Source organism: Rhamphochromis sp. 'chilingali' (genome assembly GCF_963969265.1).
Source record: "Rhamphochromis sp. 'chilingali' genome assembly, chromosome: 5".
NCBI lineage: Eukaryota > Metazoa > Chordata > Actinopteri > Cichliformes > Cichlidae > Rhamphochromis > Rhamphochromis sp. 'chilingali'.
This window is the reverse complement of record NC_137932.1, coordinates 8,598,680-8,621,882: the sequence shown is the minus strand read 5'-3', so window position 1 is coordinate 8,621,882 and position 23,203 is coordinate 8,598,680. Positions and strand designations below refer to the sequence as shown.

The window sequence follows — 23,203 nt, the reverse complement described above, 5'->3', positions numbered from 1 at the left end:
AAGGTTGAGGTCACCGCCAAGAATGAGTGTGCAATCAAGGTGTTCAGAGAGTGCACTAAAAAATCCATGGAAGAATGAGGGTTCATCAACATTTGGACCGTATATACTTACAATACATAGTTTTTTGTTCAATATTGATAGTTTAATAATTAGAAATCTACCCTCTGGATCTATAACTGTATCGAGTACTGTAAAATTAACATTTTTATGTATTAAAATTGCTACTCCCCGTTGTCTAGAATTATAACAGGCTGCAAACACGTTAGGAAACTCAGGTGTTTTAAGTTCGTTTAAACCTGTGACAGGTTTATGAGTTTCTTGTAATAAAACAACATCTGCCTGTAGTTTTTTAAGCTGGTTAAATATCTTTAACCTCTTTCCTCTGGTGCCAGCTCCATTTACATTCCATGTGGCAAACCTCAGCATGCCCATAATTGTGTGTGTATGTCTAATGATGTACGCTGGGTGTTTCGTTTAGACAGGTGGAGAGAATGTGGAAACATCCCTTGTTTGTAAATAGAAAGAGAAAAAGAAGTGTGGTGAGAGGCTCCATAAGTCTGACTATGTGTGTGAATATTCACTAATATGAACAAGCGTGGCTTGCTTATGTGTCCTGCAAGTCTGTGCGTGCTGTTAGGCTGTTGTAAATGTGCTGCCCTTGAGCTGATGTGTTTGCGTGATCGTGGTGTGAAAATATGGAGAAATAGAGGGTGTTGTTTGTAGGTGAGTGGGGAAGTAGGTGACCACAGCAGTGAAAGACAAGAGAAAGAAAGAAACCACCTGAACTGTGAGCAACAACAACAAAAAAGAAACGAAACGGAAACATTCCAATTAAAGCAATGACGGAGGGTGACGGTGTTATATCTGCTATGACATCATACTGATATTACTAGGTTAAACCCATGTTAAAGGGGAAAGTGTGAATGAATAAGAAAAGAGTGTAGCGGGTTCTTATCTGGAGTGCAGTCAATATAACCACGGTGTGGTGCCGGGGTCGCGGTACAGCTGTCCGTCCACGTAGAGCCGGTCCACGGCGATGACAGCACGGGAGCCTTTCTGGATGAAGCTACGTCGAACTGGGAACAGGACCTTGCGTCGTTCCAGGATCTCTTTGGGGAACTGGTCGTTCACGCTGAAGTCCGTTCCTTTCAGCTCTCTGCCGCGACTCTTCACCTGTTCCTTCTGTTTGAATTGACCGAATTTGGCCACAATAGGCCGTGGTCTCCCGGTCCGCGACCGCGCGCCCCCCAAGCGATGTACTCTATCGAAGTTGATGTTCTTTACGGTGTCCTCCGGCAGCTTCAGGTGGATTTTGATGAAGCTTTTCACCGTTGCCTCTGCGTATCACAAAGTATCACACTTTTACACATAAATATAAATGTATGAAACAGGCCTGGCTCCACAGTTTGATGCCTAACAAGTGAAAGATCCCTAGTTTGATTCTGGGAGGAAACACAAATCCTCAAAGGTTGAGTCAGGAAGGGGATCCAGCATATATCCGACCCCTTGCAAATAAGGAGCAGCTGAAATTAGTAAACATATTAGTGTCCGTGATGTTTGTTGTAAAAAATACTAGGCATACTTTGCACATAATTAATTACTCAACCCTTATACACATGTTTAAAATATTTTATGTGCAGATGAAAAGAAAGTTGGTGTTTATATCTAAAGTTATCGACATTTGGAGGCATCAGTCTGTCTGGGGAGAACCTTTACCATTTCACTTGGAAACATAATGCCAGAATAGCATGCTTCCGTACCCATCTAATAGTATCTATTGAAAGCTGGAGATTGGACGACCCTAGTAGGGAACTAGGAAGCTAGACATCAATGACACGAAATGAAAGGAAGAGACAGGCAAGCACGGGTCGTTGATGAACAGCAACTCCAGGCAGCTTAAACAGTGTCACTTACGTGCTACTTGGTTACTTGGATGTATGCCAGCTGAGCCATCAGCTCATGCGTGCTGGGGCTGAGATCAGCTGATCTGCTGCAATTTGCGTCTGAGGTTAGGTTTCCAGCTAACGCTACGCTTGATTTCTCATGTTGCACCACTGAAGGCAGGCTGTGATGGACGGGTGACCTGTCTGAAGTGTTCTCCATATCTCGCTCTACTATAAATCAGCTTCTGTACAGGCTTTGGCCTCCTGCAAACCTAAGTTGGATAAACAGTTAAGAAAAAAAAAATCATTACCACAATTTGCATGCTAATGATGTGAAAACAAGGGCAGGGCAAGAACTGTAAAACTGCTGTGCCTGACTTCTTTTTTTTACTTCAGAAACTTGGATTTCATGCTGAACCAGCTGCAGCACTATTCCCCTTCTAATCTGAAAATAGCAGGTGCATTCTCTGAGGAGTGGGCTTGCATCAGATAATGCTCATGGTAATGTCATCCTTTCCCAAACTAGTCTAAACATGGCTGACTCTGTAACATTTTTGCAGGTGTGTTAATGTTACAGCTGTTAATCTGAAATGATGAGTGTTGGGCTGATTGTCTGTCCTCTGGAGTTGTGATGAGAGGAGAGAAGATTTTTACTTCTTTATATATACCCTTTTTATCCCCCACCCTTTTCTTTCTTTCTTTCTTTCTTTTTTTTTTTTTGCTGTGTGATCGACAGTAAAAGTTTGCTCTGTCTGACTTTTCTGCTCTACAGTTCTCCTCAATTATTTAGGTGAATGAGCAGAGAGCAGAATTGGGCTCCGCTGACACATTTGCAACTGTTTAGTGTTAAAAATCAGCTCCTCATTATATGAACTCTATAGAAGAGCATAAAAAGATGCAGTATTGTGTCTGTAGAAAACATTAAAACATTGCCTTAAAGCAAATAAAACAGCTGCTGCATTCCTGTTGTTAGTTAAGTTAGGAAGGATTTTCCTCAAATCATGCAAAACCTATAAAACATGATGGATTCCAACAACACCTGCTGCATTTAGGGCTTGTCAGGGATTGTGTACATCTCTCTCCGAGCAAGCCTGTGTACAAATATTTCACATAAGGGTGTCTATAAATTGTATGAGTGTGTATGCGCTTGAGACCAGTGTGTTGGCTGTGCCCCTGATTCCTGGCTGACTGGTCCCAGTAAAGAGTGGAGCTGATATAAACAGGCCTGGTTGTTCCCACGTCTCTGTTTACACTGGGAGACCCCAGAGCAGCACTACACAGGGTACTGGATTCCCTCTTCAGAGCGAACTCGCACACTATTCATCTCTGTCTCATACAGAAACCATTACTCACAAGCATACACATACAGTACACCGGCACGGAGGTACAGCGTACATGCGTCAAAGTGGAAATTCACCTACACACATGTTACTTAAGCATTTCTGTTGTTGCATCTCCTTCCCCTTGCGCTTATCACTTAGACCTTTTTCTTACTGTAAACATTCCACACAAAGCCATCAAACCAATGCTGATCTCAGTTGTGCAACACTCCTGCAAACACTCTTAAAAGCTCTCTAAGTCCTTTTGAAATGGGCCTGTGATGCACACCCAACATAAACAGAACCTAACAAACACTCCCAGTTTACAGGGAAAAGTGAGGTCCCCCCCCCCCCCCCCCCCCCACCCCACCCCACCCACCCTCTGCAAAATACACTAACATAAGGAAGTCAAGTTTTTCAAAGAAATTTGGTAGACGTTAGAAGGCAGGAAGAGACTTTTTGGTGGGATGTTTCCAGGAGATTTTTGTGACTGAGTCGAAAGAATACCAAACTGTCCAGATCATCTGGGCATTCTGATGAAAACAGACCTCTTGGGGCTTGGGAATTTATGGATACGCAAACAACTTTCAACCTTGTTAGCTGAAATATATTTTCCACCCAATAATAAATGCTTGACCAAAATTATTACCCTTCAATTCTACTTTTTGCTTTTGGAGGGTTATACATATGTATTCCCAGGAATAAAAAAAAAGACAGATTTATCTTTCACTTTCCCTTTGTAACTATCTCCTTGACATGCACACACAAAGCAGTTTCAGTGATGGACCGTCTATTTATTCTTAGACATATTTGCATCTCTTAAACCGTAAGTGCTTGCATCTGTGCGTTTACATGCCGTATCATCTGACCTAATGAGAGTAAGAGCATTGTTCCCCTGGGAAGAGGCTGCCCCAGTGATATGCGGCCCAACAAATTGTAAACATACTCCTGCGCCCTGCGTCAGCTATCTCACAACACACACAAGCGAGTGCACGACGACAATGCGAGTGGTCTGACTTTCCTAACCTGCTCTAAATCTGAACCTTTATAGTAAACATCTCGGGACATCTGAACAAGCTTCTTATACGGGGATGGATGTGAATTACAAGGCTATATTTCACCGAGAGAAGACTTGTATGATTAAATGAGAGGAGGGGAAGACACAATTTGGTAACTAGGGAGGAAGAACAATAACAACAAGGCTGAATCATAAAGAAGTTATTTTGCTGTTTTGTTTGGGAGCAAGCCAGGAAGGAGAAGTGTTTGCAGCGAGCCAAGATGAAGAAGCTGGGCCACGGCTCACAATGCGCACGTGTTCATAAGCAAGTCATAAGTCAATGGGTATTAAAGCACACAAACAAACACACATGCGCACACGTACACACAGAAACTTTGAAATCTGCGATTGCTTTAGGCAACATTATCTCATAAAGATGATATGTTGTTCTTATCAGTTTAACATTTATGCTGTATTGTGCAAAGTTTATAAAATGTAAATAAATTAAAAAGAGCTCAAGTCAGACCAACAATATTCATAAATTATCAGTCTGCTTAAAGGTCAAAGTCCCCACAGAATGCGACAGCATGCAGGCACCTCAGCATCCATTGACTAAATTCATTCATGAGTCACAAGAGCGACTGCAAACGCTCTCATTGATAACATAAACTTTCCAAACTTCAGTCTGCTTTTGTAATCCCGTTCAGAATTCCCTGGGGAGTGTTTACTGATTCACAATCCTTGGAGATGCCACTAATCCGCACGTCTTAAATGTCAACACATCATAAAAACTGACAAAGGTTGCACACAGCAGCAGAAAATTAAATTTGCCTCATTTTCCTTCTTATGAAAGCCAACCTTCCACAAGGTGGTGCCAAACAGCTTTAAACCAACATACAGTTAGTCTGCCTGCATAGGCAGTACATTTGTATGCGCTGTAACCCAGCCTATTGCAGGGCAGGTAGGCAGTCATGAAATATTAAATATTTGTGATATGCTTTATTACTATGCTTTATGCTTTATTAGTCATAGGTGATTGTGATTCCATGTGCTGTTAAAGTGAGCTTTGTTAAGGCTTTTTCAGTGGTTCAGTACATTCATGTCACCTGGAGCAGTATAGGTACTAACAACCTTGTCTTTAACTTTTCAAAGATGGGAAAAAGGTCGTGTAATTATCATGTTTTTGATAACAAAATCCATGTAGGTCTACAATATCATAAGGCAATAAAAACAACAAAACAAAACTTTACAAAGAAATAGAATACGAGTTAAAAACCAACAAACAAACTGACACAAAATCAAAGAACACACACACTAACTAAAAGCCTCCTCAACCCAATTGGATCTAATTCTGGGAATTTAAAAGACCTCCATCCATGGTGACTGAGATGTCTAATCGAGTTATAGACACTGAGAAAGTCAGACTTGTACTGGGGGCTAAAGTCACTGACTGGTTAAAGAACTAATAGCAGTATTTTGGTGGTAAATCTGGATTGAACTGGAAGCCAATAAAATGACTTCAGTACTGGTGTAATCTTTCCATGTGCATGTCAGGACTCTGGCTGCTGCATTCTAGATGAGTTTACATCACCCTACTGATAATTTGGATAATACTGCACACAGAGCATTACAGTAGTCTAAGCTGCTTGATATAAATGCATCGGCTACTTTCTCAGAGTCAGTTTGAGGTAAGAATTTTCAGAATTTTCATATATTTTTAAGTGGCAGAATGCAGTTCTGGTGACCTTATTATTATGACTATCAAAGCTAAGATCGCCATCCAAAATCATGCCAAGGTTCCTGACAAGCTTATGATAAACATGAAAAAGTTTCTGTCTCTGACTGTTTGGATCAACAGTGTGTCTGTGTTCACCCCCCCCCCCCCCCCCCCCACACACACACACACACACACACACTTACACACAAAGCTATATATTAGGAGTTCTTATTAAATTTTTGTTTTTCATTTTTTTGATGGTTTATAGTTTTTTCAAAAAAAAACTGTATTATTGCTGCACAGTTGTTTTGCAGTGTTAGTATTATTTATATATATATATATATATTTTTTTAAATGTAAGCAGCTAGGTACAACTTCGCAACAGAAATATATAGGCATTTGAAGTTCCCCCAGGGATCAATAAAGTATTCTGATTCTGATTCTGATTCTGATTAAATTATATTTTATTTTACGATCCGGAAGTTGACGTTAATTTAGCGCCCACTAGGAGCGGCTTTATTTTGTAAAACAGAAGCGGAAGGTGTCGTGTTTGTTACTGCTTGTTTGTGTGCGGAGGAAGTGGTTTGTCCACAAATTTTACTATTATCCGCCTTATTTGTGTTTTGGAATAACATCACAGAAAAAGCGAAAGCGGTAGCTGGATTCTTAAGATACAAACACCAGTCATTAACTTGCTTTAGACAGCTAGTCTGCTAGTTAGCATAGCTGACAACTTTTCATTCATTGCTGCCTGTGTACTCTTCTTTGTTGCTAGCTAACGGAAAGACCTCTTCACAACATTAGCTAGCTGAGCAGTTGCGAAATGTCGTTACCTCTTTGTTTTGCTTACAATCCCATATTAGTGCAGTTATTAGCGCAAACACCGACTCAGTGCATGTAGTTATGTTGAATTAGTTGCCGATTAGCTAGCAACATTTCCTCAAGCAAGCTTATCAGTTGCATGAGCTATAACGCAGTTTATAATACAAAGCAACGGTCTATACATTAAACGTGTCTATAAGTAACGAATTATTGACGTCGAGGGTCATATTTTGCTGTTACTTTCTTGGTTGTTAGTAGCAGTAGAAAGTAGCTAACGTGTTAGTCTGTATCGGTTTTTGTCGGGAAATTAGCTGGACGCTCAGCTAAAAGAATAATAATTGACAAAATAATATTTTCTTGCAGATATCTGAGTGATTCGTGCTTTGAGACACAGTCAAGTCTTTCAAGTGGAGGAGAACACCTTGTGGGCGAGGAGATAATTAGATGGTGGTGTGCAACTGAGGTGATAACCAATCTTCTTAGCATTTTTACTTACACTAACATACTAACTGGACTCATGAATTCAGCAAACACAAAATACATCTGCAAAATTCTGATATAGAGCAGGCACCGCAATACATATTTTTATTAATGAATGAATACATATTCATTCGTGTAGTGCAATGCCCCTTGAAGTATTTCTGATTTTAAATTTCAGAAATATTTGAAAAATGGCTTCATTTGGGTCTTTTTTTGTTTGTTTGTTTTTTAGCCCATCTTGTCTCCTTTCCCATCGGTGCAATAATGGTGAGGGGTGGCATTTTTCATGAATAAGTGAGAAGAAAAACCTCTGTGGTCCTCTTGCTGCACCACACACTTCCCCATGGATTCAAGCAATGATGAGGCACTTGATATTATTATCACCAATGTGGTGGCAACCTTTCGGACTCGGTGTCACCTCAACCTCCGCACCATTGCCTTAGAAGGAACAAATGTCATCTATAAGCCAGAAGTAGGGGTAAGTGTATTGTTATTGGTGAAACTAGAGAATGCTGCATTCATGTCAACAGTTAGAACTGAGACATGAAATTGTGACTTCTCTTTTTTTGTCCTCAGAAAGTCCTGATGAAGCTTCGTAAACCAATGATAACTGCTTCAATCTGGTCTTCAGGGAAAATCATCTGCACTGGAGCAACAAGGTAGACTGACACTCATAATGCAACATGGATACACACACCTATACCTAACTAAATGTCAAATTATTTGCTTCTTTTGGCCTCAGAAGTCTTGCTACTTTATTTGTGGGGCTGTACTGCTACGTCCCTTATCATATGTAACTAATGCAGTTAGCATTTCTCTCACATGAGAGCTGAATTACTAGTCCCCCGAATGAAATTTAAAAGTTTTGATTTAATTTAAAAGTACAGAGTAAACTAAATACTAAATTGGTATAACTATGTTTCAATTTATCAGCAGTGTAGAAATTTCAACAAGGGTTTGAGCTGTCACTTGGGAAAGCATCATGCCAAACTCAAAAGAAATCGGGTCGGACTTGAGAAAAAGAATTGTTTATGCTCACAAAGCAGGAAATGAATATACAAAGTTATCACATTGGATATCATCAAGAAATTCAAAGAGAGCCACAGAGTACTTACACAAGTGTGGCAAAGGTAGGAAGCAAAAGATTGCAAACACTCTGGAAAGAAAAGTCGTGACAGATGTGTCTAAAGACCAACTCCAAAGACACTAGTGACTGACTTAGCCAAGTCAAGAATTGTGGTAACAAAGAAGACACTCACTAGGATACAGACCAAGAAAAGCTCTACTTCTGCAGAAGAGACATCTTAGGGCAAACTGAAACATGCTAAGAACAACCTGGAGAAGGATTATACATACTTAAAGTGAATTTTTTGGTCAGATTAAGGACTGAAAACTCCAATTAATGACTGGAGACTGTTATCCAGCAGCATCCACGCAATTGAAAATTGGCGTCGGGAGGCTAATGATTTTAACCCTGGTAGTTTTTGTCAAATATTTTTATTTCTCTATGCAAAGTCAAATAATATAAGCAGCCCAAGTAAAACTAGAATGTGCATGAATAATACTTCTGTCCTCATCTGTATTAGCCCAGTTTAGAGGTTTGGATTGTAAGTATTACTTAATTACTCAAAAAGATGTTAGTTTCTGATTATGGTTTGTATACCAAGGAATTCATTTCACTGAGTTATGCTGCCATTTATCCGTTCTTTTCTCTTCCTTCCTTCTTTTTTTTTTTTTTTTTAAAGTGAGGATGAGGCAAAGCTCGGTGCTCGCAGGTTAGCACGCTGTCTGCAGAAACTAGGCTTCAAGGTAAGAATAATCACAGCAGCTGGTTTTGCATGGAAATACACAGTCAATCTGTTATTTGTTTAAACTCAGCCTACCTGAACGTTGTCCCAACTATTAAGACCACAGAGTCCCCATCTTCTGATGGTTGTTACTAGCAGGGTAACGCGCAGTGTCACAAAGCTCAAACTACCTGAAACTGCAGTTATCTACATTAAGGCCATAAGACCTAAACTGGATTTCTCCTTTAATTATTGGACCTAAAATAAAAAGAAGTGTAAACTCATAAATGCGTGTATTTTGTGTCTCATATGTTTATGCTGTCTGTTCAGGTGAGGTTTTCAGCCTTCAAAGTTGTGAATGTGCTGGCAGTGTGCTCCATGCCATTTGCAGTCAATCTTATAAACTTCACGAAGAATAACCGACCCATTGCCAGGTAATGCAGTGCTGCTAAGTCACAACTGTTGCAACATTAATTAAAATCAATGCCATCATTGTCATCGTCATTATAACTATCCTGATCAAGCTGTAGCATATGTTTATCCACAGTCTTATTGCTTTCTGCTGTTTTCTTTGGGTCGTTAGCTTCATGGTGTGATACCATATTGAAAGAAAATAGTGACAACTGTGATTTCAAGTCCTGACATGAGCAGCAATAATGTGCAAAGTGAACGGGGAATAAAAGTTTAATGTTTGCTAGTGGAGGATGACCTCTAGTGGTTAGAGTAAACCTCACCGCATTGAGTGCATGTACCTGACACTACAGTGGAGCAAGCAGGCTGAAGAAGTATGTGTGTGTGTACTCTAGTTGTTGGATTTGGATTACTGTTGTACATGCTATCTGACAGAATATAGGCTGGCATCTAAACATGCATCAAGTCCGTTACTCACAAAGCTGTAGGTATAACTTTGCCGATGTGCACACATGTACTAAAAACTTTTTACCATTTACAGTTATGAACCTGAGCTCCACCCAGCTGCTACATACAGGATCAAAAATCTAAAGGCGACTATACAAGTGTTCTCAACTGGCAGCCTCACAGTTACAGGTATCTCACTCCTTACGAGGCTCAACACACACAGACACATTAAGTATCTTACCCCTTTTTATGTACAGCTAAGAAGGCACATTGGCTTAAGGGATTGAGGTCATGTAAAATGAAAGCATTTTATAACTTGTTTCAATGAGGAAAGCGGTTTGTAAATAACCCAATTCCTCCAAGAATTTTACTCCAGCGAAATTGTTTTTTGTGCTTCCTTTCGTGTGGTGCACTGTTTATCAGGCTAAAGTTGAAACCCAAGGCGGTCTTTTTTTTCCTTTTTTTTTTTTTTAAAGCTTCTATTCCAGTTCTGTTGTTTTTTCTTTGTCCTGATATATTTTTGCTGATCTTTTTCTGCTTTCACACCATCACTGGATGGCTTAGGACCAAATGTCCAGAACGTGGCCACAGCAGTGGAGCAAGTCTACCCGCTACTGTTTGAGTGTCAGAAACCCCGCTGCAAATGAAACGATACAAGACTAAGGACTCGAGCTATTGAGTACTCAAAACGGACGAAGAAGCACCTTATCCTTGGAATTGCTTGCTTTGGTTTCATCACTATGTGGCAACAGCCACAAACGTCTGAACTCATTCATAGGCTGGGCTTGGAATACCACACTTGTAACGTCCTAAAATGTCCTCGTTATTTTTTACAAAATTTTAACGTTGTTGTGGAGTTGTTGGGATCTTGTGATTTTAACAGCCTAAACCTGCAAATGTCTTCCAAACTTAATATCCTTCAGCAGGCACCCGTCCTCCTCACCTGACAGTGAAGAGGCAGGAAGTTATTTGCTGTAGCTTATTTGCTTTTGGATGTCTCTGCATGGACAGTTAAAGACCATTTTGAAACTATTTAAGATTTGGCTATATGTATATATATATATATATATATATATATATATATATATATATATATATATATATATATATAACCGCCGTCCAAGGTTTGTAAAAGTCCTGCACAGGTACTCTGTATTACCCGTGTTATTGCTAAAGGAGAAAAACAGCAGACAGAGAAGTGGAATATTATCAGTGTACACAATGTAAGAGCAGGCCGATATGCAGAAACACATCCACTTACAACTTAAACACACCTCAAATTTACTTCCTTTTGTTCACAATAAGGCACATTTCATTTCTTGTTGTTTCTTAATAGTTTTAAGAACATTTTGCAAATATGCTTGATGTATTTTAATGTTTTGACATGTTGAACACTTCTCAAAGGTTAAGAATATTTTCAGTTTTCAAGTGACGAGTTAAGCTGTTCATTGAACACAACCACTTGTTAGACAATATTGAGGAGATTTTTTTTATTAGCAGAGGACTAAGAAATCATTAAAACACTGTCCACAATTGCCAGTATACACACACACACACAAAGTAGCAAAAACATAACATGAAAAAGTAACTGACTCATAATTACAAAAGCAGCCACTCTGTGGAGTCGTACAAAGTTGTATGGCAGCACTAACACTTGTCGAAAAGGTTTCGTAATACATTCATGTGAATTCTTGAGGCAACCATGAGTGTTCGGACAGGCATAAAGGCAACATGTATGTATGTATATAAATGCATCTGATAGAAAAAATGTTGATTAAAAGCTTAGACATGCTGTTTAAATGTGTGTATGATGGAGTACTTTTTGAACTAGTGTCAACTGAAAAATTGTGGCACTTGGATTTTTGTATTTTGTATAAAAAAAAATAAAAGTGAACAGGCAACCAGTGGACTACTGTGTGGTGTGTTTGCTCCCCTTTGCATGACATTGTTTTTGTGTGTGTGAACATATCCCGAGTACATGTGGAGAAGGCACTTCCCAGTTGATTTGTTTTTTTGGTTTTTTTTTCCCTAGAATGTCTTCCATACTGTCATTAACGACTGAGATTTCCATGTCAGGCTTTGCAAACACACATTGCAACATTTAAAAGGTGATGTAAGTCAAAGTACAGGTTATAAAATGTAAATGTTTTACTCGTGCATAGGGCATCCGCTATAGAATTTGTATTCTTAAACTCATTACAGCATCGTACTAATAAAAAATAAAAGAAGGAATCGGTCTAAATCACAATTCATGCCAAACATGGCTCCTGAACCTCGTGATTTGCTTTTTTTCGCCGATTCTTTTTAAACATTCAGTAGCCGGTCTTACACAGCTAGCTGCGTGTTCCCATAAAATGCAAATGAGGAGACAAACAATTCCTTCCATATTTCATGTGGGTTTTGAACACATCCACTAACATAACTGGTATGACTGGTTTGGCCCTTGTGTACCACGTTAAATATAACAATGGGCACCAATAAAATGACACTGTGCTTAGGAATAAGCTTGCCCTCCTCCAAAGAACGAGTACCAGTTTGGGCTATTGGTGTTTGATTTTAGTTAATATAATGCCAGATTTGCTAGATGAATTTTTTTTTTTACTCAAAACGGAGAAAAAAAAATGTAAAAACTGATGGAAATCTGAGAAAAAGATTTGCTTTTTCTTGAATATAGCAATTAATACTAGAATATAATACTAGCTATGCTCATTTAAAAAAAATCAAAGGCTCCATGATGGGATCACATGTGGGCATCATCATCATCAAGAAACAGCTGTAACTACAGCCAATATAGCGACGTAGATGAGATGATTGTTGCTGAACTGCAGGCTCCTTCAGTGACAGACTGCTGCATCCTAGATGCATGAAGGAGCGTTTCCACAGGTCCTTCCTCCCTGCAGCTGTCAGACTGTACAATCAGAACTGCTCCCAACAAACATAGATGTTTACATCTGCGCTGTAACTGCAATAAGTTAATTAACCAATTCGCACTACAACCTGGTTTGCCTCTTACCTGTAGTTATTTTTATTTAATTTAATAACTGTACAGTACTCTGTTTATAATAACCATTGTCCTTAATGTAAATATGTAAGAAAAATTGTGTATGTTTCTGTTCCGTGTCCTGTGTACTGTTTGTTTGTATATGTGTCTTTTTGGCTGCTGTTACAACCAAATTTCCCCTTGTGGGACAATTAAAGGATTATTCTAGATATATGGATATTTTTGATTGTATATTGTCTTGATCGTTGCTCTTGACTCTCAGGACAGTTGTTGTGTAGGTTTGCTGTCCCTGATCAGGCTCTCTTGAGGCTGAACCGGCCTGGAAATTCTCACCTTAAAAGTCTTCCTGTTAAACAGGGAGGGGAGAAACAGAAGGTAAAAATCACTTTCACAAACCAGTTTACTAGATGTTGATGGCATAGACGTCGAATGTTCAAATTCAAATTCTATTTGTCACATACACAGTCATACACAGTACGATATGCAGTGAAATGCTTAGACTGCTCGTGACCTAAAGAAAAAAAGACTGAATAGGATAGGAAATAAATATGAAAATTAAAATGAAGGGTAAAGGGTAAATTTAGCTAGGAAGTGTTACCACTCACTTCTTAGCTAGCTCTTTTGAGATCTCCTCCAGTGTGCGACCTTTGGTGTCAGGGACAAAGAGGATGACGAATACCAGCAGAACAAAGCTCATGGTGGAGTACAGGAACATAACATTGGGCACACCGATGTTTTCTTTAAAAAACAAAAAACGAAACAATTAATATAATGCAATACCATACTTGCTGCATAAGCAACCCCGTTTCCCAAAAAATTGAGACATTATGTAAAAAAATAAAATAAATAAGAAATGATTTGCAAATCATCCAAATTTAATTTAAAAAGTCCAAATGTTGATACTGATGAATTTTATACGCATGTTCATTTTCCTTCAATAGACCAACAACACGTCCAAGCTATATACCACTATCTTACTATGAAACCTGGGATAACAATTAAGTTCCATGATTGCCCACAATGTTCAGGCAGCAGCGTATTAAAAGCAAAAACTGAAATTTGCACCATGAGTTCAGGAATTTGTAAGACCATATGAGTGCACTACAATATATGACATGCATAACTTGCACATCTTTGAATGGATTATAGCTGAGCAATGTATACAAGGACATCAGATGTTGCCATCTGGTCAACATCTACTTCAAGGAAGTTCTTGCTTATTTCAGCAAGCCATTGCCAAACCACGCTTAAACAAAAATCTTCAAACAGTATAGCGCAGTAACTCAGCTGATTAAGCAAAAATGTTTGACTGTTTGTGTTACCATAGCAACACTACTTGTCACACACTAAATAGCGCTACTACACCTCTGAGTGTTCCCTTTTTTTAATTAAATATTTACCTGTCAGACTTACAGACTGACTTACATAAGGAGACAAAAGGTCCCTAATTTGCATGTTGCAGCAGTAATTATACAGTTTGGAACTTGCCCTTTAGCATGAATGGTAGGACTGCTTTGAGCTTTGTTTGTGTAGCCACCCTACATATGACAGGGAGCAGTATTTAAATGCTATGCTTACTTAAAAAAGACAATGTCAACACATACACATACCGCATTGTTACAATAGTATGACTAAAAAGTAAAAGAGTCCAGGAGCTAAACTGGCTTCTTTCTTGCAGTCCAGACTTGTCAATCATAAAAGATACACACAAACATTTGGCATTTTAGGAAACCAGAGCAACAGGTCTGCAATTGCTTTGAACTTTTCTCATTTTTGACATTTGGGCAACACAGCGATGCACTGGTAACGCTCATAGTAAGGTTTCTTATTTAAAAACCTCTGGACGCTTCTGTTTCTTTCCACAAGATTAACGATTTAAAGTCAAATTAGTCACAAGTATGAATATAAAAGTCTGGGTTTGTCTGTTTTCTGACATAATGAGAATTTGTCTAGGGTTTACCCTGTCTCTTTCTGTATGACGACTATGTATTTTCATTTTTACATGTTACTAATAAAGTAACATTTAAAATATAGCTGCATAACCTAGTTTAGGTCCACTATATAGGCAAATGTTTGGCAAACAATGCCAACCAGGTGCTAAAATAAAGAGATGCCAAAATGTGAACACTAACTAATTGGGTTAGGTGTGGTCTTGGGCTTGATCTTGGCAGTTCTGTTGGAGGATAGTAAAATTGTAAAAATGTGTTTTTTAAAATGATTATCACTTGTCAAACAGAAACTCTGTGTTAATTTTTACAGAGTTTCTGTGAATTCTTGCACTAGTTTAAACATGTCTGGTGCAAATACATGTCAGTGTAGGCTCTCAGTCGTTCAGGCCATGGTAGTCTAAGGAGCTTGGAAAAGAAAGCGATTCGACTTTAAGTTCAAGTCTTTAAGTTTCTTAAAGATGTTTCACTTCTCATCCAAGAAACTTGTTCAGTTCTAAAACCAAATGGTTGAGAGTCCCAGGTATTTAAACCCAGCTGGAAATTTCTGTTTGGTTTGTTGATTGATCATGTGTCTCACCACATGAGGCAAGGTATGAAAAAAGGCATGGCTCATTATCACCAGAGGTTTTAGGTGAAACCATTGTGAGACCCAATGAGATCACCTGATGTAAGATGTGAGTGGGGGTTGAGGCACCAGGGAAAGGATCTCAATGCGGCATTGTAGGTGGCAGAGAGTTGGTGTCGTGTAAGTATAGCTGCTGTAAGTATAGCACATACCACAACTAGCTAGAACCTACAATTTATAAATTATAAGTAATAAAGTACTCACCCGTGATGGTGAGGAAGGTCATGGAGATCAGCAGATTTGTGGCCCAGTTTACAGCTGACACCACCGATACAGCTCTACCTCTGACTCCCATCGGAAAGATCTCACTGAGAACGACGTACACCACTAAAAAGAGATAAAGGACAAAAAAAAGAGGGGTATAAGAAACTCAGTCTAACTCGTTTTATTTATATAGCACTACAAGGATTAACACTGGGAAGGAATGCCCTGCTGCTGGATGCCAAAAAATGTAAGTGTAGCAAAATGCTCACACATGGAAGACTGTGTATAACCATTCCCTTAACCATTTAAGGTTAATGAGAGTTAATGAAATCTCACTGTCTTACCATAAGCTGACTATATTTGCTTTCCATCTCAGATTTTTGAAACCAGATGTCATGATCATTCATTAATTCAAACTTTAATAAGAGGAAAAACTTGACTTGAGCCCAGGAAAGTGTTTTTACCAATGCCGAAAACATTGGATTAACTTTCCATACACTTCTAAATAACAGGAAGTGGTTTTTGCAACCACGGAAGTCGTCCATTAGAAAAAATGCATGTTTGAAGCAAATGAGTTAGCTTCACTTTTCAGACTCAGAAGCAATGTCCATCTTATATATCCAGTCTCTAGATAAATACAGAGACACTGCATGTGTATGTGAACCATAATGTACGGGTACTTACTTGGTCCAAGACTAATTGAGAAGGCTGCCACATACACCAGCAGGCTGATCAATGACGCCCACTTCAGTGAGGAAGACACTTCAACAAGAGTCCTTCTTCCTACTGATTCCCACACTGCATCATTCTCTGTTTTGAGCCCATGCACCTGTTCAGTGTTCCACTGGTTTTCCAGGTGGGTAGACAAAGTGCCACTATTCTCAAAGTCTGTGAAGGTTTCGTTTAAATCCCATGGCATATGCGTGTTGTTTAGAGGGCTTTGGCTATTGCACAGGCTTGTGAGGTGAGTGTGACTTTGTAGAGTCAATGTACCAAGGGCAGCCAGCGATAATCCCATAGCGACAGCACCCACACACAAAAAGCTCTTGGGTCCCAATCGGTCGACCAGCAACACGGCAGGGATGGTACCAACTACTTTTACGACTCCGAACCCCGTGGAGGCCAGGGTTGCTGCAGCATCACTGTTGAAGCCAACGCTGCGGAGAAGTGGCGAAGCATAGGAAAGGATGTTGGGCTGTCCAGTAGCCTGCTGGAGGAAGACTAAGGCCACACCTATTAGGAGCCGTGAACGCAGATTAGCTTTGGCACTGAAAAGCTCCAAGAAGCTATGCTCTGATTCTTCTTTCAGTCCAACCTGGATATCCCTGAGCTCCACTTCCACACGCTTCTTACTTACGCATCTCATTCTGGCCAGCACTTTCTTCGCCCGCTCCACTTTGCCCTGAGCAACGAGGAAGCGTGGACTGGGTGGGAGGAATATGAGCGCACCTATTTGCAGGAGTGCTGGAGGAATTACTAGTCCAAATGTATAGACCCAGCCATGAGGTACGGTAGCAAAGGCGTAACTACAGCCGAATCCCAGCATTACACCAACAACCAACATCAACTCGTACAGCGTCACCAGGAGACCCCTCCTCTCCCTCGGTGAGATCTCTGCAATGTACAAACAAGCTGCTGTCCCTGAAAGAGATGTTCCCATGCCCACAATTACACGGCCAAGTGTCAGTGCAACAAAAGAAGCCACAGCGATGAGCACAACGGTGCCGCCAACTACTAGAACAGCACTCAGGAGCAAAGAGCAGCGTCGGCCGTAGCGATCTAAAAATGTTCCTCCGGCCAGGCAGACGAGGAGTGCACCGAGCAGGTGGGAGCTGACCAGCAGTTCCTGTTCCCTGCAGGAGAGAGAGAGGAGGCCCCGCAGCTGCAGCAGGACCCCAGAGGTCAGCCCCATTTCATAGCCCAACATCAGGCCGCTCAGAGAGGCCGCTATGGCTGCAACCACCACCAGCCAGCTGCAGCCTGCAGAAAGGGACAGAAATACAGAGAACACAGTGAGAGAATGTATCTTAAGATGATAGCTATACTGAATTAAGCGCCAAGTGCAAGTTTCCAATCTCCTAGCTTCACTTTTTGTCCCAAAAAACAAGACCAAGATTGTAGGTTAACCCAGCAAGTGGGCCTAGTTTTATTGTGTTGTGTTTTTCAAACATTATCAGTAATACAGAGAAATACAGAGAAAGGGTTGTGGGCTACATAAGGTAAGAGGTGCGTCTAGAGTATCCAGGTCCTCTTGTCCCACATTCTGTGACAAAGTTCCACATTTGGACTGGCTCAAGTCAATGCCGTTCAACAGGGAAAATGGCATGTAAGAATGAAGTCACAATATGTGTCAATAATGCCTTTTTTGGCCTTAGTAACGTGTCCCGACATCATCCCTGTTCATTCTAGGTGGGATCCATGACAAGGCTAACAAACAGTCATTTACACTCATACCTACAGTCAGCTTAGAAATAAATCAGCTAAACTAACACACATCACTTTGGAGTTTCAACATACAAAGCCAGATGTTTCCTGCACAGGTGCTAATCACTGCACCCCCATGCCATCGCCAGAAACAGCCATTTAGTCTAGAATGGAGGAACAGGTTGAACCTTATTTGATTGGCCACAAAACGGACTCTGCCCCAGGTAAAATGCTTTTACAACATGTTACCCAATTCCTAAAACAGCTTCCAGAACACATGTATCTGCCTGTAAACCGGATAAGATTAAAAGTTTTTATATAGCATTTGACTACCTCAAAAGATTAAAAACTCACTTAAGGTGATCTGATACCATCTAATGTTTTCTTATGCAAGGACACAGTGCTGTGGCTTCATTTATTAAAGTTACAGTGTGTAAAATCTTACCACTAGATGTCTGTAGACTGTAGACTGCAATCAACTGAACTGTTTTCCTATCCCTCCCAATTCAAGTCCACCATCCTAGCTATGGTGGCCACAATAGAACAAATGTCTCTGACTGCTGTTCAGTTGTAGTGAGTGTGAATGTAACAGTGTTGGATTCGGACACTTAGCAAATAAACTCTCATACGATGTGTGAATGTAATCAAACTGTTTGCCAGAGGGACCGTGAGATACTAATGCTAATAACCAGCAGTTGACGGGGGTGCAGTCGTGTTAGGCTGTCCTGCCAAAACACAATTAGAAGGGACGACCACTTTATTCAGTGTGGTGGAATGACATGGCTGCTTCCACAAACTGTTTCTGTGTATTTTTAATGTATTAATTCTAAGTTTTTGCAAATGTATCAATTCATAATTTATACAAAATTAGGATATATAATTATAAACTTACCTATATATCTTAGTGAGTACAATATTATTTTTTTTCGATTAAACAGATTAACCTCTGTATCTTTAACAAAGGCTCATGAGAATTTTATGTATACTTGATAATATCCCTTAAGCAGCTACAAGCAACCGCTGGTCCTTTTTATTTGGTGGTTATGGCCTGTTGCAAAGACTAGTAGGAAATATTAACATCTTGAACTAGTATGTCCTAGACATGTTTGATCTGAAAAAGGTTTACTTGCAAACTAATAAATAGTTAAACATTTAGATTTAAAAAAATAACTGTATTCGAGAATGGATGCCATCTTCTTAACACTGCTTTGTTGTGCCTCACATTTAAACAGTAATACAAACAACCTGTATGGATCAGAATCAGAGTGTTGTAATATGTTCTTGTTTATAACTTGTCAAGCTCATATGCAGGATTAAGAACTTGGTAAACAGAGTGTGGAGGGGCAGTAGATGATATTGCGTAAGCTAATGCGGTACTGTGTCCGTTCACCTTCCACGACAAAAAAACTCTTAAGTAACAAATATTCAGTCAAGTCAGGGTTTACGAAGAGTCCTCAGAAGGTTCACCCGACCATGAAGTCACTTTATTAGTGCTGACTGTGTGGAATTAGTGGTCAAGGATCAGAAGAAGAATGAAGCAATCTGGTAAGGCTGTGTGTTTGTGAACATGTGCTAGGAGTGCTTCACGTTGACTAATAGATTATTGTTACAGATGAAAGGGGAAGAAGATGACTTTAGCATTATCTTACATAATGCATCATTAGTTATATTACATTAGGTGATAATATCCCTGCACCTGTTATTAACTGTACTTTCTAAAGCTATAAACACAAATGTGTATCTAACGACCACACTAGTGAGAGCTTTTATTAGATATGATTACATATGATTTTATTACACACGATTCAAGGAAAGCTAACACAGCTGCAAACTATTAAATGCTACGAAGTTTGCTTTGACAGTTCAGCTGCAACCCCAGCACTCAGCCTCATATCAGTCATTTCCATTAAATGGTTGTCTAATAATAGGATTTTATGTCATTTGTTAGCATGTCACAGCCTGTGATACCTTAACTCAAAATTCACACTGGCGCACTTGCTAATACTGTTCTAGAGAACAACCCCACTTTTTTTTAATTTGAAACAAGGAATTGTTTATTTCCAACCATGTGCTAGCCTACCTTAGACGCACAAACACACGTTTACTGTGGCTGGAGGGTCCACCACTGGGAAATGTTTTTTGGCCTACCGTGACCTGTTAGCTGTCCTTATCTGACTACCAATGAAGTCCATGTACAGCAGAGCCAGTGCAGTGAAAGCAAAGTGTTTGCTTCTGCATCCAGGTCAAGTGTAAGCCTGGCAGTACCACACTTCAGTATCTGATTATCATAAAATGCACTCTTTCCAACATGTAGTGAAGGCAAATAGCAAGGTGACTGATGTTTTTCCAAACAGTGGGTGGGCATTATGTGAAGAATTTGTGTCACATTTTTGGCACATAAATACGTCGTGACTGAGACACAAGAAATCAGACATCAGCACCTTTTGGCTTAATCATAAATCACTGTTCGAGAAGCTCAGCTCCGTAATCCTGCAATTCATTAAACTATTCTAAGAAGCGGGTTTGTCAGGTTATCTGGATGCTGAGCTAAACCTAGCTCCTGATTGATGCAAATTATTACTTGGAGAATCAATATATCTCAGTTTAGTGACTTATATTTCTAGCGTGTAGTTTAGTCACATATGAAGCTGACTGGGTTATGTTTTTAACATTATGGATGGATACTTGTGAAGAGCCCGTGCAACGTTTTTGCTATTGTGCAACCAAGGTCAGCATGACCAGGACTCAAGCATAAAAAGCTGTCATAAACATGTTTTGGCTTAATCATAAATGAGTGTTTGAGCAACAGCTAATGTGAAGAAGTTGCTCATGCAGCAAATGCCTTTCTTTTGCTCCAGCTTAATAATCATAGGATTCATGTATCCATTCTAAGAAGCAGGTTTGCAGAGTTTTCCAGATGTTGAGCCAAATTATTACATCTCAGTTCCACATCTAGACAGTATTCCTTGAGCAATCATCTACATCTTCTTTCTCTAAGGGACAGCCAACACTGACTTTCACTATATGCATTCTTAGGGATTTAAGTGTTTAGCAATGTTCAGCAGAGAATCCCCCTTTTTTTAAACCCTATTTAGTCTTTTAAATGACGTAAGATATAAGCTCTAAACGGAACATGCACATGCACACTTTTAAACCTGATAAAAGACAACATCAGTGGCTGTTCATACCTGGTTCTCTGGGTGAGGTCAGCTTTTGGTTCTCAGCTGAGGGTTTGCTTGGGAGGTAAGAGGTCATCCTCTTGGTTTTGCTGCTGGACTCCATCATTAACCGCCACTAACAATAGACCTACAAACAAGTACACACCAGCGTATTTAAACAAACAAATCATTGTGCAAAGGCAAGAAAAAATACAGCAGATATTATTCATGTTGCACAAGGACAGATACATGAAATTCTAATTCACATCAACATCCCAGGCATCATTATAAAATATTTATTATACAGTAACATGAACAGATCCAGACAGAAAAACATAATTAATCATCAAACATGATCCCCAGTCACAGGTGAAGAATCAGCTGATGCCTCTTTGTGGCTCTGGCTGGGCGCACCCAGGTTTCCCTGTCATACAAACCAGCTGTGTGAAGCTCACCACGGACAGCTGCAGCTGGATCTGTAAAGAGCTGACGACTGTGTGGCATATAGTTGTTTAAAGCTGAAAGTGTTGCACGTGTTTTTTGAAAATCTCTGGAAATAGCTATAGAAACTGTGCTCTCTCCTTTACCTGTGACCAGATACTGCACTGTGATCAATGCTACTTCAATGTTGCAACAGATCACTGTTATAATTAGTGATACTACAGACAAAGTCCACGATCGCGTGTTTTTCTGCCTATATAATATACAAGAGTTGAGCTAAACCCTTGCAGTGCACTTCTGTAGAGGCTAGACAGCACTGAGTACCAGGAATCACAGACGTCTTTAGTGCAAAAGCCCACGGCGCTCAAATACGGGTGTGTTTATGTGCAAACAAACCGTTTTTGCTACCTAAAAGTTTCTTAGAGCACACATTTAGGTTGTAATGACAGCCGAGTGCAGTGACATTATTCCTACCTGGCGCCACAGGCTTTCTTTCTGCTGTTGGCCTACGCCCGAGTCTGTCGGTCCATTCGTTCTCGTGTCCACAGCTTCGCCGTCCACACTTCCAGAGTTCCCCGGACTCCTCTTTCGCTCGTGTTACTGCACGCTCTCGGCTTGTTTTTGCTCAAGTATTTGCATAACCCCGCACACTTATTCCCGCACTACCAATAGAAAACTCTCCTTAGCCTTGGACCTCCTATCGTGACCTCTTATTGGACCAAAGTGTATCTCCACGTGCCCCTCCTAATGAATAATGCACACCCGAGTTTCTGATCTTTCTTTGATATGACTTCCAGCTGTAATCACAGACAAATATGATGTAGTGGTTTCAGCTGTGATTCCTAATATAAAGCAGGCTATAAAAAAATGCACCTGTATCAATAATGCTCAGTCACTCATAAAGGCACTGGATGCATGTGACAACAAGCAGTCCGGCCACCTGCTGTTTACTGAGTTTCCCATGCCCTTTTTCTTCGACTGCTTCAGTCACACCTGCCGCTCTTCACAGATGACAGAATGTGGCCTAACATGCCTGGGGAGCTCTGTTTGTGCTTGGCCTACTTTCACTGATATGTATTTAGATGGTCCGACCTATATGATCCAGTCTGACCTTTTTTTGAAACACATCATCTGATCCTCTTAGAAGTTTGCCAAAGGTGTGCACACATGCCTGCGCTCATAAGCTATGACAATATTTGAGTCAGCAAATACTGGACTTTTCATATCCTCTATTGAAAAGGGGGATATTTGTTATAAAGAATCTACCGTCTCATTTCCCGAGGTGCCTAATTTAACCAGTTATCTGATCATATAACCCCGGAATGTCAAACATAAGGCCAGAGAACCAGAAGCAGCCTTGTGAAGACTGCAATCTGTCTCAGGGGTGGCTTTGGTAAATATGATGGACAACATATATTTTGTACTTTTAATGTCTCTGTAAAGCACTTTGAATCACCTTGTTGTTGAATTGTGCTATACAAATAAACTTGCCTTGCCTTGCCTTGCCACATTCCAGACATTCAGACATTGTCACTCCC

General features: G+C 40.0%; 2 protein-coding genes across 3 annotated transcripts; one reads left to right on the top strand and one right to left on the bottom strand.

Moving 5' to 3' along the window:
• The first annotated feature begins 6,452 nt into the window (after positions 1-6,452).
• Positions 6,453-11,772, top strand: tbpl1 (TBP-like 1). 2 transcript variants are annotated; one of them, XM_080883894.1, is made up of 8 exons: positions 6,453-6,570; positions 7,102-7,201; positions 7,451-7,696; positions 7,795-7,877; positions 8,964-9,027; positions 9,336-9,439; positions 9,958-10,052; positions 10,428-11,772. In XM_080883894.1, exons 3-8 carry the CDS (start codon positions 7,562-7,564, stop codon positions 10,508-10,510), a joined length of 564 nt encoding a protein of 187 aa, XP_080740020.1. In that variant the 5' UTR covers positions 6,453-6,570; positions 7,102-7,201; positions 7,451-7,561; the 3' UTR covers positions 10,511-11,772. The 2 variants fall into 2 exon arrangements, with proteins under 2 accessions (XP_080740020.1, XP_080740021.1); XM_080883895.1 differs by having other exon boundaries at positions 6,462-6,498.
• A 144-nt stretch (positions 11,773-11,916) lies between these two features.
• slc2a12 (solute carrier family 2 member 12) lies at positions 11,917-22,300 on the bottom strand. Its single transcript, XM_080883891.1, has 6 exons — positions 22,140-22,300; positions 21,255-21,372; positions 16,327-17,622; positions 15,643-15,765; positions 13,470-13,602; positions 11,917-13,210 (listed from the first exon to the last, which is right to left on the bottom strand). The coding sequence occupies exons 2-6, from the start codon at positions 21,349-21,351 to the stop codon at positions 13,123-13,125; spliced, it is 1,737 nt and encodes a 578-aa protein (XP_080740017.1). The 5' UTR covers positions 21,352-21,372; positions 22,140-22,300; the 3' UTR covers positions 11,917-13,122.
• Between the last annotated feature and the right edge of the window lie 903 nt (positions 22,301-23,203).